This window comes from Adiantum capillus-veneris, chromosome 19 (assembly GCF_014529385.1).
Source record: "Adiantum capillus-veneris isolate H3 chromosome 19, ASM1452938v2, whole genome shotgun sequence".
Lineage (NCBI taxonomy): Eukaryota > Viridiplantae > Streptophyta > Polypodiopsida > Polypodiales > Pteridaceae > Adiantum > Adiantum capillus-veneris.
Genome location: NC_140949.1, coordinates 81,349,914 through 81,365,203, shown reverse-complemented (window position 1 = coordinate 81,365,203; position 15,290 = coordinate 81,349,914). Strand labels below are relative to the sequence as shown.

Sequence of the window (15,290 nt, the reverse complement as noted above, 5' to 3'; positions counted from 1 at the left end):
CCGCTTTAAGTCCTCACTTTGTAAAAGCAATAGATCCATTTGTCAAAGTTAATCCTTAGAAAATGTTTCATTTGCATATACATCATGCAAGAACTTTCTCTTCTTGAACCACTGCAATCCCTCTCGACAATGGTACTTGGCCAAAACCCCTCATATCTCTGTAGTCCTTGAATTCTTTGTTTGTCTTTGGTAAGGGCTGCTCTCTAAGACTTTCACAGCTCCTTTCATGGTCCACACAAACAGTAAGGAACTGTATTGCACACTTCCCATCCCTAGACATCTCCTGTATAAAGAAGTTATGGTCATCTTTCACATCCCCTATAGTCACCTTTACATTTGGACAAGCTCCGTACAGCTCCCCTGATGAGTGGTTTGCTACACGAATCATCCAACCATGATTTATATCAATTGGCCATTTTCCTTTTTGATAAAGACTCTTTGATATAAGTTAATTTCTGACCCATCTATCAACGCAATGTATGGCTCTTCTAAATCTCCCACTTTTACCAGGGTCTCAGTAGTTGCTCTTGCCCAGTGACTCTTCAAGTAGTAACTCTTGTGAGTGGTCTTGACTTCATCTTCATCATCCAAGAAGTGAACGTGTTTCACTCCTCCCCTAGACTTGTAGCATCCAGCAATAGTTTGATCACCTTGCTCCCAGACCTGTACTCCTTGTGCATTTAAAGTCTCTTCGTCGTCTTGTACATGGATAGATTCATTAAGAGACTGCCACTTCCTCTTTGATTATTATATCAATTATATCTTCATGAAACTCCCTCTTTGCTATTTGAAGGACATCACCCAAGGTAAATTCCACCTTACTGTTCAAAATTCTTTCTTCCAAAACCTTTTTGAGATCAGTTGTTGCCTCTATATCAGATTGGATTTTATAGGCGGGACCCTTTGCTTTGGATTTTGTTGCTTCCTTCTTCTTTTCTTTAGAGGCTTCTTGCATAGGCACTTTGGGGACAGGCATCTGTTGTGGGGAAGGTGATCTAGGAGGCACTGTGTCATTTCTGCCTCCACTCCTCATCGCCCTTTTTGGAGGCCCTTCATCCCCATTCTAACGCTTACATTTCTCTTCAACAATGGCCTCATTGGCTTGATATTTGGCAATGTACGCATGCACCGATAAAGAATCTACAAGGTCGTTCCAACCTGTTTCTAGCCAAATGCAGTCTCCAGCTTCATGTAAAACCTCTATAGTCATTTTACCCTTCATAGCACACTCTATAGCGCATGGCCATAGCTCTCCAATACCATTAGATTCCTCTTCTCCAACCTTGACTGATCCCTTTTCTTAATAGGATCCACCTTCAACCCATAGGCGGCTACCTCAACCATTGAGATGGCATGGCTAGTAGCAATGTCCTCAACTACCTTCTTCATCCCGCCTTTTCCAAAGTTTGTCGCCAAGAGCTTACCTCTTTCACTCAAGTGAATCTTACCATCTTTAAAGAAAACAAGCTCCTTCATCAAGACATCTTTGAAACTTTCACAATCCCTCCTCACATTGTCAATACTATCACACCATATGCATCTATTTACTAAACCTTCTCTGCTTTGAGGTCGTTGCCCTATAGGTTGACCCAATGGTTGCCCCTTTTCTTCTAGCTTTGTAAGCTTTAACTTTAGCTCTTACATTCCCTTGACAATATCATCTAGAATGGACTTGTCACTCTTTGGAACCACAGTAACAGGCTTTATGAAGGAACTCTTGTGGGTTGAGTAGGGTTAACTATCATCTTGTCTCTCCGTCGTTGTCGCTTGGCTAGTAGTGAAATTGCATCTTCAACTTCATTCCAATGAGTCTTTAAGCCATGTTCTGCATCCTTATCCTCAAGTAGTAACTTTAACTTCTCTTGAATCTCTTTACATGATGCCTGCAAAAAGAGCTCTGTCTTCTCTGAGTTTGGTGTTACCTTTTTAGTCCTTGACAATTGATCATATCGGTGTTCAAATTCCCTTAGCAATTCGGTAGGCAAAAGCCCCTCTTTTGGCCGAACTACCCACTCTAAAAAAATCCTCTTTGTTACCCTTTCAGATTCCTGCATGAAATAATCTTCTTTTAAGGCTAATTTGAATGCTTCCCAAGTTGCCCCATGCTCATTTCTAATTCCCCTTACATCCTCTCTGATCTTGGGAACCACAGCAAGTTCAAAACTTAGCACCATGTCTTCTTCGGGCACTCGATGAAGCTCCATCTCCTTTACATATCCACAAAGATACTTTGTTACATCTTTACCTTTAAATTGGTCTATTTCACCACATATTGAAGCACTTTGGTTGAGGAAAGCTCCCTCCTTTTTGCAGCTTGCTGCTGCTGCATAAACACTACAAAAGCTTGAAACATTTACATTGTGACTGGATCAAACCAAACCCCCTGTTGCTCTTGTTGCTCCATAGCTTTAAAGCTTTGATTTGAGACTCTCAATGAATATTTTGAACTCTCACACTAGCCTACTTCGCGTTGGGTTCACCAAAAATGTGTCAAGAAGTACGTAGTAGTGCAACTAGGAAAGCGTCGGGCCTCTGACTGTGAGGATTCATAGAAAAATCAAGCAAGGTGTAGATGATTTGAAGCCAAAACACACTCAAATAGAACAAAAATCCAGCCATGAAAGCTTCAGTTTGAAAAAGAACCAATACTAACTCAAAATTCTTGTGTGTGAAGATTAGGTGTAGCCTTGCTCCCAATTGCACAGATGCAGTGCTCATTCGGCCTGTTAAAAATCCTAAATTGACGCTTTAATTTCTCATCGTGAACATTTCATGGAAGCTTTAGTAATTCACTGGAGAAGCCCAAGTAGTTATCTGATGAGGGGAAACCCTAATTGGAGGCCTCACAGCCTCAACCATGTAGTGGAAGCAGCATGGGACTGCACTAGCACCCTGTGTTGGAATAGATGTATCTCCTTGCTTATCTGCCCAAATGAGCTCATTCTTCTTGGCTCTAAAACTTTCCCCTAAGCTTGAAAAATGACGGCACTGTCATTGATGTAGCTTTTTGAGCCATATTTTTCTATTTTTGGGCTATTTGTTGCCTTTTTTGCCCAAAAATGTCCCTTTTTGTCCGTAAAAAGCCGAAACGAGCTGGGTACAATACCTAAATTTGTGGGAAAATACATTGGGCTAAAATTTCATGTTGAACCAGCACTTTGGACACGTCTTTTACGCCCGCATATAAACCTTACTATTTCTGGCCAAGATCGTTAGCATTGAACTTTGTAGGCATAATGAGCGTGCCACTTCAAAACACTTGACATTTGTACATTCCTAAAGCCAATTAGGCATGCTTTAATGTGTTAAAACATGCAACGGTGCCACGTCCCTGGCCTCGCCTGGTCGACATGGTATGTATACGCCTGCAACCATGGCATCCGTTTTCGTATATATCACACTATGTACATTGTAGCATTTGGTCCCACACATCAAAAACATTAAGAGTGAGGTAGATATTTTTACTTTCACATTATGCACATGCCACGGAATGATAGCGGCTCCAAAAGAGACGCTGCCTTTAGGGAATGCTCGACCTCCTCTGCTAGTCTCTTGTCTCGCTCCTGAATCTCTCAGAGTCGATGGGCTTGCATCTCTTAAACATTGTTTAGTCTGTTGGAGACATCCCCATTGCTCTCAAACACTATCATCATACAGCCCATCTAACTACCCATTAAGACCTTCGTATTGAACAACAACGTCATTCTCATTAGTGTATTGTGCAAGCAACTGCCAAAGGAACCAATGCCCATGGGACATGCCCCCTACACAACAAATATTTGTCAAAGGATTTAATAATAGAAAAAAGGAAAAGTATACTTGGAACCAATGAAAGATGGACCATACCTCACATTGGTGTCCCATCCTCCTCATCATCCTCTTGCAGTGAAGCGTACCAAGCATCGTGTGATGGAATGTCAATGGCCTCCAAGTCTGCTCTTTTCTCATAGCTGACACCAAAAACATGCGCACGGTTCTACTTTTTGTCTTGCACATAGATGTCTTACACGCAACCACATTCAAGTGATCTTCTTGCGAGCCAACAGATGATGCCATATCATGCACCATTCCATAACTATCTGACAAACAAACAACCACAATACCACCAGTCATGGCATATTGCTCATATTGTGGAAGAAAAAGTGGACATTTCATGAAGATTGTTCAAGAAATCCAAACAACAGGGACACATCAACTACCAAGCAAATCATGGAGAAAATTGGAAATGTGAATCCCGATTTATCATCGAAGGTTAAAAAGAGTGTAAGGTTTGCAAATGATTCTTCATCCACCACCACAAGTGTGCAATCATTCAAGAGTCTAAGGGACACATCAAACAGAATGATATTAGCATTGTATGGTACACATAATTCATATGCACACTATGTGGACCAAAAAGGGAAACTGTACAAGAAGGATCAACCAGTGTTTGAACGGCCCACATCCCAGCTCATAGAAGTGCATCCAGTGATAGATCAGAAAGGATGCTTCATTTCAGAGGAAAGAATCTATTTTTATACCCCTTCCTCTCTAGAGATGAAGGATATTACTCGAGTGAACCCAAAAATCTGTTCAGAGCCAAACTCTCCTCCATCGAAAATCAAGCTTCAATGTTGTGACCAAACGAGCATATACTTTGACCAAAACAATCATAGATATAGACTAGAGTCTAAGATCTATGATGACTTGGGTCCTGAAACCACATAAGCTCATATCATAGGAGACCCATGGGATAGACAATATAAGGGCAAAGATAATGCTATCTATAGCTTGACTTGGGGAATAATTTGTCTTGTTTCACGGAGATACATAGGAAACTATGCAGAAGGTCTACAGATGCCGAACATCAACAATGTTACCCAAAGTGTGCCTTCACAATCCCAAAAGGTGAGACTAGACCAAAGCCAAATAGTTTTCAGCTCTCACAATCAAGCATGCTATAATGATCACCCTAGGAAGGGGGTAGCTGCAAATCCATCAGTCTCAGCTCTAGTACCAGAAAATGCTACACCAGTTAGAAGCCCAAGAACTTCTAGCCAGCATACCCCTTCAAAGCAAAAACCATTGAAAGATCATATGGTTGCTGGAAGTTTCCCACTGACCCAGATCCCATCAAAATCTGCAAAAAAATGCTTCTACAAAGATCATCAAGGGCAAAAGTTTCAGCTGATCTCTACAAGTCAAAGTCAAAAGCTGACAAATCCAATAGTGTTCAAGCAATTGCATGTGACCAAGCTCACCCATGCATATCGAGATGCAAATGGCAATTATTATCAGCAGATTCATGACCTTGATTATCAGCACATTGATGACCTTGTACAAGCCCCTACGGATGTAAACTTGGAGTCAAAGAGTATCTAAAGATGATGCAAAGCCTCAGGTTACCAGAACAAGTGAAAGACGGGTCAAAATCAACGGAAAAAAGCTCAAAAAGCTACACAAAGGTCACCACCAAAATCTTCTCTGAAGAGACAAATTATGCCAGAAAGTACGGTGGATCTTCTAAGATCAAAAGTTACTCAAATGCACGCAGACAGTGCTCAACAGTTGCAAGAAAAAGGTTAGTATCACAGTCATATGAGTCAACATCAAAAGGAAGCAGGTGATCAAGACAAAGCCAATGTAGAAAAAGATCAACCCAAGGACACTACTACAACAAAATCAATCAATACACAAAGAAATCCTAAGAAGATCAAGTGCAACATCACTAGTGAAAACGAAGAAAAGTTGTCCAATTAAGTAAAGCTAGATTTTCAGCTAGACAAGAACCTCATGTCTTTTTGCACTTGGAAAAAATGTGGCCAGCCACAGCTAGAAGATGCTCCTAAATTTGTGAGCATATCTAGAGACAAATGAGCAGAATGTTGGGGAATCATCTCCACCACCACCATTCAAAAAGGTCCACAGATAATCATAGCTCAATTTCATGTGGTAACAGCAAAAGAAGTACCAGATAACATCATAGTGCGAATGCCAATGGCATAGAAGGTGTTAGAGATACGAAGTTCAAACATGACAAAGTCATCACAGACAACAAAGAATGAAGACCAAGATGCTCACCCTCGGACGACAACACAGAGTCCTCAAGTGTAATGGAATTGGCCTATTAACTTGAGAGTAGCGAAAAATTCATTAGGAAGAGAATGGGGTCTAGGAGGGCCTCTTTATTTGGCAGTTTAAGGAAGTTAAACCTTTAGTATTAAGAAAGCAAGCAAAGGACGGCTTTTGAATTCGAACAGGCAAAACGGTAGTTAATTTGAATTCAAATTTTCCTAAAGTTGGATCAACAATGGCCAAGGCATGTTTTGTTATTTTTTTGGACGGTGCATATCAGTTTAAAGAATTCCTTCTTATAATTTTCTTTTGAAACTTCAAAAGGAAGCATTCTATCCTTCTCGAACGAGGATCTTTTTCAATGCAAGTGGTGAACTTTTCTTGCATGGTATTGTATTATAATTAATACATGTTGTGAGATGCAAAATCTGGCACAATCTATTGCAAAAAAACATAGTGGCACTCACAGGATTGCTAGTAGAGGAGACAGATGCTTCCACACTCCTCCTTCAACCCCCCTACAGACCAGGGCACACCTCGGACACCTTGGGGGGCACACGATCCTAGTGCCTGCAAGATCTATATTGTACGGGAAGATGGCTCTGTTGACATGGATAGAGTCGGGACTGAGATGAGACAGCAGATTCGCCAGCTCGCGGAGCTACAGTTTTCGACCAGCATTCTGACGTCTTGGGGTGAGCAGGAAAAGGACAAAGTCAATTACATAGTGGAGACCATCCTGAGAGAGTACCAGCCTGCTCTAGGTTCAAACGTTTTTCTGAGGAGGTGGATCAAGGGTGTTGCATGGGACACCGTGAAACATCGACGAGATGCAGCTCGGAAGGCTTTCAGGACCGGCTCGCTGAAGCTTTCGGGCATCCCACACGAGACGTGGCTGCAAATCAAGGAGGATGAGTCAACAGCGGACATGCGGTTCAGACACCAGCGTGACGCCGCGCAAATACGACAGATGATCACGGGGACATCTCATCTTGGCAGCGGAGGCTTCGACACCTTTCGCTATGAGTTTGTGAGTTTCTAATCCAATCTTAACTATGGTGTTTTTAAAACGCGATGAATCATGCATTCTTATTACTTTGATTTTTGTATAAACGCAGAATCTTGCGATGCATCGAGTCCCAACACGTCAGGAGGAGTCAGATGGATATCGCAAAGGTATCTATGAAGTATTGAATGATCTTGATGCTTCAGGAGAGCCTATAGACGGAGAGGCCTTACAGTCTCGCTGATCGCTTGAGGTGCGACGTTAATATGTGTGAGTTGATTTAATTAAGTAAGTATATGTGAAGTAATATCAATACTAATTTTGTGAGTTGTCCTATGTGCAGGTTGTGACGCCTAGTCATCAGTGGACCGAATTTCGTATATATGCTTTGTGAGACACAGACACGCTTCTGTGTCTCTTTTTTGTATAGATATATATATATGGTTATGATTATTGTCAGACAGTTATTGTTTTCCTTATGGTTATGGTTATTGTCATTGTCATTGTATAGACATGGTTATTTCTCCTATTCTTGTATAGACATAGTTATGGTTCAGGTTTTGTTTATGGTTATCTGCATTATGGTTTTGATCAAAGTGGTTATGGCCGGTTATGGTTTTAAGTTATGGTTTTAAGTTATGGTTATCCTTTTAAGTTATGGTTATGGTTCGTTATGGTTATGCTTTAAGTTATGGTTATGGTTCGTTATGGTCATTGGCCTTAAATCTCATGTGAGATCCTACATGGATAGCATGTAGGAGGCGTATACATGATATGGTTTTTTTGTTAAGTTTATGTAAAAACGAAGGGAACTCTGCCGAAATTTTTGCGGGAGCACGGTTGATTTTGGTACTGCTCGCTTTCTTGGGCAGAGGGCAGGAAGTCTGGCTGTGGTGGATGTGTCCATCTTTTCACTGGGCATAGGCCAAGCTACCTGCCCTCTGCCCAAGAAAAAAAATTTCTGTTATGGTCGTCGATATCTGTGTCGCTATCTGCGTCTATATACGTGTCGCTATCTGCGTCGCCAATAAACCCTTTCCACGCTTATATCGACGCTCTTTGCGACAGTTTTACAGGGACGCATATAGCGACGTTAAGTGTCGCTATATACGTCGATAACACCTTTTTTTGTTGTAGTGTAAGAATGAGGATTTTTGTAGGACATGAGATAAAATGCCCCGTTAACTTCAATGGGTTGGTGATGAAAACATATAGTTTCTTTTACCTCGCTATTTTTTTTTTGGGCAAAAAAAATAGGTACAAAAAAGTTGCATTTTTGCCATTCTGCGGACCTATCATCAAAGTTTCTATTGTCACGCTCAATACAGATACTATATACATGTTTTTTTAGTTTCCTTTGGGAATTTGGATTCAAAAGGAGCCATGGAGCATGTCAAAAGGATATTGGATCTCTTACTAAGTGGAACTTTGGGGACAATGATAAAGTGCTAAATACAGCAAACATGAAAAAACTGGGTTTAGCATTATGACCTCTAGAAACCCATAGAAACTACTCAATATCTAGCCAAGTTTGCAGTTTATGATTAGATATGGTTACTACCTACAAAATACACACAATTGGCCTAAGAAACTAGCAATATTGAGAAAGTTATACTTGCTATTCTAAAATGTCTCGTCTTCTTCAACAATAAAAAAACTCAACCATCATCATATACTATGCTATATAGCTATTAGGTCTCCCAAAACTCAAGGAAGATTAGCTTTATGTTATACATTCCACTTTCACAATCAAAATTGAATTTGGATATCAAGAAAGCCACCAAAAAAATCATAAAAGTGCTAATTTTGGAAAAAAAACTGGATTATGTAATTCTTGTAAGTTGGTCATAACTTGAAATTTTAACATTTAGTTCTCCCTAGAAGCATCAAAACATGTTGAGAACTATGAAGGCTTATTCTTTAGCAATTGAAACCTCACAAACGTGAAGTTTAGAGTGGTATAGTTGCAAAACTTTGAGAAAAAAAACCAAAAACAGGACCCGTTTTCCACATAGTTTAGGTTCAAAAATCTTGTGCAAGAGTAAGGTTAATGGTGAGATCAATATTCCAAATAAAATGTCAAGTTTTTTTCAGCTCATAATGCAACTTTGTGGATATATAAAACCTAGAAATTCATTTTCATACTCTTCAAATAATTCAAGCAAAATGGTCACTTAACAGGACACAAAAGTGTCCAAGGACATAAAAGTGTCCTGTTACCATTCTAGTGTTAAAATGGGTTGTATGGCTCATACGGCCCAATTTAGCGCATAGTATGGGCCTTGACCGCCCATACGACTTATGATGGTTATGAAACTTTTCAAGGGAGGGAAAATAGTTATCACCTCCACCCGTGCAAAGTCTCGTGGCCATCCAATATGGTTTGGGTGGTTTCGGCTCATACTATACGCTAAAATGAGCCATATGGCTCATAAAACCCATTTTAGCGCATAGTATGGGTTGAGACCGGCCAAACCATATTGGATGGCTTTGAAAAATTTTACGAGTGGAGGTGACCATAGTATGGCCCATTTTAGCACATAGTATGGGCCTTGACCATCCATACCATATTGGATGGCTATGAAACTTTGCATGGGTAGAGGATTCGTGCTCAGCCCCACCCATAAAAATTTTCACAACCATCTGATATGGTTTGGGTAGTCTCAGCCCATACTATACGCTTAAATGGGTTGTATGTCTCATATGGCCCATTTTAGCGCATAATATGGGTCCTTACTGTCCATACCATATTGAATGGCTGTGCAGCTTTGCACGTGTGGGAAAATGGTACACAACCCATATGTACAAATTTTCACAACCATTTGATATGGTTTGGGTGGTCTCGACCCATATTATGCGCGAAAATGGGTCGTATGAGCCATACAACCCATTCTAGCACATAATATGGGCCTTGACGGCCCATATCAGCTTAGATGGTTGTGTAACTTTGTACAGGTGGAGAAATGCTACTTCTCCCCACCTATTCAGAAGTCTCTCAACCATCCAATATGGTTTGGGTGATCTCGGTCCATACTATGTGCTAAAATGGCATGTTTGGCTCATATGACCCATCTTAGCGTAGAGTATGGACTTTGACTGCCCATACCATATTGGATGGCAGTGAAACTTTGCATGGGTGGGAAAATGGTACTCACACCCACCCTTGAAAAGTTTCAAAGGCATCCAAATTGTTATGGGTGGTCAAGGCCCATACTATGTGCTAAAATGGGCCGTATGAGCCATACGATCCATTTGAGCGCATAGTATGGTTCGGGACCGCCGCCCAAACCATGTTGGATGGCCACAAGAATTTTCACAAGTAGGGATGAGAACCATTTCCCTGCCCTTGAAAATTTTCATAGCCATACGATATGGTATGGGCGATCAAGGTCCCTAATATGGGCTAAAATGTTTCATATGAGCCATACGGCCCATTTTAGCGCATAGTATGGTTCGGGACCGCCCAAACCATATCGAATAGCGATGAGAATTTGCACCAGTGGGGGTGAGAACCATTTTTTCACCCTTGAAATTTTTCACTGCCATTGATATTGTATGGACAATAAAGGCCCATACTATGGCTAAAATGGGACATATGGCGCATGCAACCCATTTTAGCACATAGTATGGGTCGAGACTGCCCAAACCATACTGGATGGCTATGAGACTTTGTATGAGTGGAGGTGACTAGCATTCACCCACTCTTGCAAAGTCACACAGCCATCCGATATTGTTTGGGTGATCAAGGGCCATACTATGTGCTAAAATGGGACATATGGTTCATACAATCCATTTGAACTCTTCTATCATGGATTAGGTTATGATCATCTGGTATGGTTGGATCTTTGGCCATGTACATGGATATTTATTGGTTTTCTATATTTTCATCTATATGATTAGCTTTATGGGTATATATGTGGACCTTTATATGGTCATCTACATTGGTATCCTTTATATATGTGGACCTTTATCTTTATGGCCGTATATGTATACCTTTACAAGGTTATCTACATTAGTATTCTTTTATAACGGATTAGGATATTCTTGTCTATATAGTTTCTATATGGGTGTTTATATGGTCCTCTACAAGTTCATCTACAATGTTGTCTCTATGGTCATCTAGACAATTGTCTGCATGGACATATACATGGTTAACTTTGCAAAGATTGGTTGATCGGCTAATGTCATCAATATGATCAGCTAATGTCATCAATAATTTCCTCTTTATTACTATCTTTCAATGATGTATTAGGATATAGTCGTCTTTATAGTGGGCCATATGGAAATCTTTATTGGCCTCTATATGGTCGTATACATTGTCATCTATATAGATTAGCATATGATTGTCTCTATGAATATCTACATGGGCATTTATATAGTCCTCTACATTGGAATCCATATGGTCATCTCAATATAGTGCTATCATTTTTCCATAGACAACATGTCTATGGTAGTCCATATGGTAGTTTATATGGTCAGTTCTATGCTAGTCTATAAGGATAGTTAGACAATCTTATATATAGGCACACATATGGTCATCTATATGGTTGATGGTATGATCCTCTATATGGTTGCTTATACGATTGCTCCAAGCCCTTTTAAATGGTTCTTTATATGGTTAAATAGATTTTTATGTATAAGGTATTCTAGATTATTTTCTATATCATTATCTTTATTGTCGCATATATGGTCGACCACATTGGTGTCTACTTGGACAACTAGATCATCATCTATATGGAAAACTAAATTTTCATCAACTAAACGTTAAAAATATATATACACACACACACACAAGCTACCCATGTTCATCCCAAAGAAACATCACTAAATATTCAAAAACAGGTTTCTATGAGGATCATCCCAATTCAATCTTATTTACATAGCAAACATGAATTGAAAGACCCACAAAAAAATCACATGAGATTATTGGACATTGTCGTGTTGTGGCACATACATAGTGGGAACGAATGCTAAGAGATTTATTTTGTGATTTTTTAGATACATAAGTATATTTCCCATAATGTACATATGCATATCTGAGTATAATATTATGAATTCTGGATAGAATTTCATATACATGACAATACTTGATGACCTTTGAGCTCATCTTCACTAACGTATTTCCATCCATTGGACCACCCACATACATAGCTTTTCTAGGTGCAACTTTCTCTGCAAAATGATTATCAACCAATTGCTCATGTATTCTTAGAATAAACTCAAATTGGATTACATATTTCTTACCGTGCATACCCTTCCAAATAATATATGCATTTGTCAAAACTGAATCTAGCATCCCCTAAAATAGCACATGCCACCACTTTCAGCCATGTATAGTAGTCTCTAGACTATACCTAGATCCTCTCACCATACTATCAAAGACATCACACCCAGCTTTGCACTTATTATATTGAATCACTATCTCTGGACAATCAAGTGAAACTTTGCAGGCACTTATAACTTGCCTCATAACTTTCCCTTCTCTCTTACCATAGACATTCGAAGAAAAAAATATCTCCTTTTTATCCATCTAGCTGCATGTAAGAAGACCTCTCTTTGCATCATATGCAAGAGGAGACTAACCATGCTCACAACGCTCAAGATACAGCATGTCTTTATCCATAAAATTCTTCTTGTTTGTCATGTATGTACCTGTGACCCACAGCCCTCATTTTTCAAGTGCATCAAGAGGTTGGCTGATGTAAACCATCTATTAAAGAACAAATAATGACCTTTTTGTTTCAAATCATTTACAAGCATGGACACAACATGATAAGACAACTCTGGGCATGGTGACTTTTCATACACACAAAAATGAGTAGTTATAGCCAGTCTTTAAGTTGCATAAATTCCATAAATGTATGCCAAATTTGTGTGGCTTCTTGGGATTATATACCCTATACATATTCATCTTGCATTCAAAAGGTATTATTCACTCATCTACAGCTACATTCTTTCCACAATTGTAATGCATTTGGAAGGTAGCGTTCAATCTTTCTTCCAATGAAAAGACCTGCCACAACTTGCACTCTCTAGTGCCTCTTACAAGTGACCTTTGCGAATTATCTCTTACATGCAAGTAGCATTTGATCTATCTTTACTCTGTTTGATCCATTTTCTTCGCATAATTTGGATAGTGCATGGCTCCCCTTTTCAATAATATTTTTTGTCAGGCATATATTGCAAATCCATACCAAGAGATACTCCAAGAGACCACAAAAATCCATGTCTATCAAGGTCACTCCACCTTCTCGTGGAGCCATGCTTACATAAATCTCATTCTCTCTTTTCTAATGCATATCAGATTGTTTTGTGCACAATCATATCCACGAAGTTTAATGGAAACAATGCTAGGAAGAGCTGAATTTCAGTGAACCCTCTTGGAATCTGTCCCAAGTCAAACCCTCTTGGAATCTGTCCCAAGTCAAACCCTACAATATCCACAAAGGAGGGAAGCTTCTTAAACATCCCATCTAGCTCCACTAGAAATTTGTCACCACTCCTCCATTTTGGAATGCATACACTAGACAAATTATCCTCATCATCACTTTCATGCAAAACTACCCCTTCAACCTCCAAAATCTCATCCTCGCATTCATCTTCCTCTCCCATAGAGACATGTTCATCACCAAAATCATCTTCTTCTCGCATATGTGATGGATGGCCCTTTTTCACAAGAGGCTTTTTCACTTTGCTCCACTTCTTGCCAAGCTTGTACCCCTTACCACGAGCATGGCTAGTGCCAGCTTTGCATGTAGTAACATGAAGCTCAACATCCTCACTAGTGGCATGGCAATCAAAATCCACCTCAGCATGTCGAGCCTTTGGCTCAACTCTACCAACAACTTTGCACTTTGGAGGACAGCCCATGTGTCGACAAGCATTGACCCTCTTCATATAATTGTTCATTATACATAGGTTCCACATGTGTAGACATTGCATGCATGGTAAGAGCGTCATCCATTGCGTCCATAACTTGCATCATATGATCCTCATCACACGCTATGGAAATCACATCATGAAGAATAGGTAGATCCACAGAAGGGTGTCATAATAATCAATATCTAATTCTCCTAAATGATTTTCTCATGTTAAACTGATCATTTAATATGGGGAAGTGACAGGGGAGAAAAAGCTAGAATATTGGTTAAGCTAGTAGACCGTGGGATTGAAAGGAGGGAAAATAGGGATCCAAAGGGGGGGGGGGGGGGGGGGGGGCATCTGCAAAAGATCAATGTGCAACAATGGGCTTAAAAGACCCTAAGGTTCAGCCCATTAAGACTTCCAAAATGCTAAGGTTCCAAAATTCAAAGGTTGTGTCCAAAGGTCAAACATTAGGGGAATTGGATGCTTTGTGTGTGTCACAAAAAGTCTTCATAATCCCTACATAGGAGGGGGCGAGCCTTGCAAGTAGGGGATGAGAGAGAAACTCACACACACACTCACAAGCTTCATTTGTACACAAGGGGAAAGAGGGACACATGTCAGCTCCCTAGCCCAGATGCCCACAAGGTGTACTCAAATCCTATTGGATGGCCTTGGAGGTGGACCAATGAGAATTAGGCTTGAGTAAATCTAGTTTAATCAATTTAAAAAATCTTAATAAAAGAACCAATAAGAATTAAGCTCTCTAGAAGACTATTGGACAGTCTCCCAAGGGGACCAATGAGCATTCAGCAGCCCAATGGCTTGTCTGATTCCTATTGGCCAGGAGGCAAAGGGGTCCAATGAGAGTTTAATTGCATTTATTAATTACCTAAAGCTCTCACAAAAGGGGAAAGGGGGACACATGTCAGAAGGCTATCACTTATGCTGCTTAATTTCCATTGGCTAGGCCTGGGGAGGTCCAATACAGCTGTAGCATGAGCAATTAGCAAGGGGGGTCGACCAAGAGAGAGGGGGGGATGATTTTTGCAAGGCATTATCACACACACACTCACACAATCTCATGTGTGAAGCAAAGAAGACTCTCTCTCCTTCTCAAGCTTTAATGGAAAGCTTACCACCTACTCCAAGCTTGTGAGAAGGGAGGCATACACCAACAACTCTTGGCTTTGTGATGCAAATCCAACCAAGAGCCAAGATTCAATGCATGCTCATCTCCTCTACCATGCTAATTACTAAGCTAAGCTATGCTAATATGAGTGATTATGTGAGGAGATGTACATCTTTCTTGTAAGAATACTCCTTCTTCCTCTCAATCTACTCTCATACCCCGCTAGCTCTCACC

At 40.2% G+C, this 15,290-nt stretch overlaps 1 protein-coding gene across 1 annotated transcript; it reads right to left on the bottom strand.

The window, feature by feature from the left end:
* Positions 1–13,410: 13,410 nt before the first annotated feature.
* LOC147434320 (uncharacterized) lies at positions 13,411–14,108 on the bottom strand (the record flags this gene model as incomplete). The annotated part of the gene is made up of 3 exons (XM_086489613.1): positions 13,411–13,464; positions 13,496–13,930; positions 13,974–14,108. Coding segments are annotated over 3 exons (624 nt in total), but the record flags the coding sequence as incomplete, so codon positions are not given.
* Between the last annotated feature and the right edge of the window lie 1,182 nt (positions 14,109–15,290).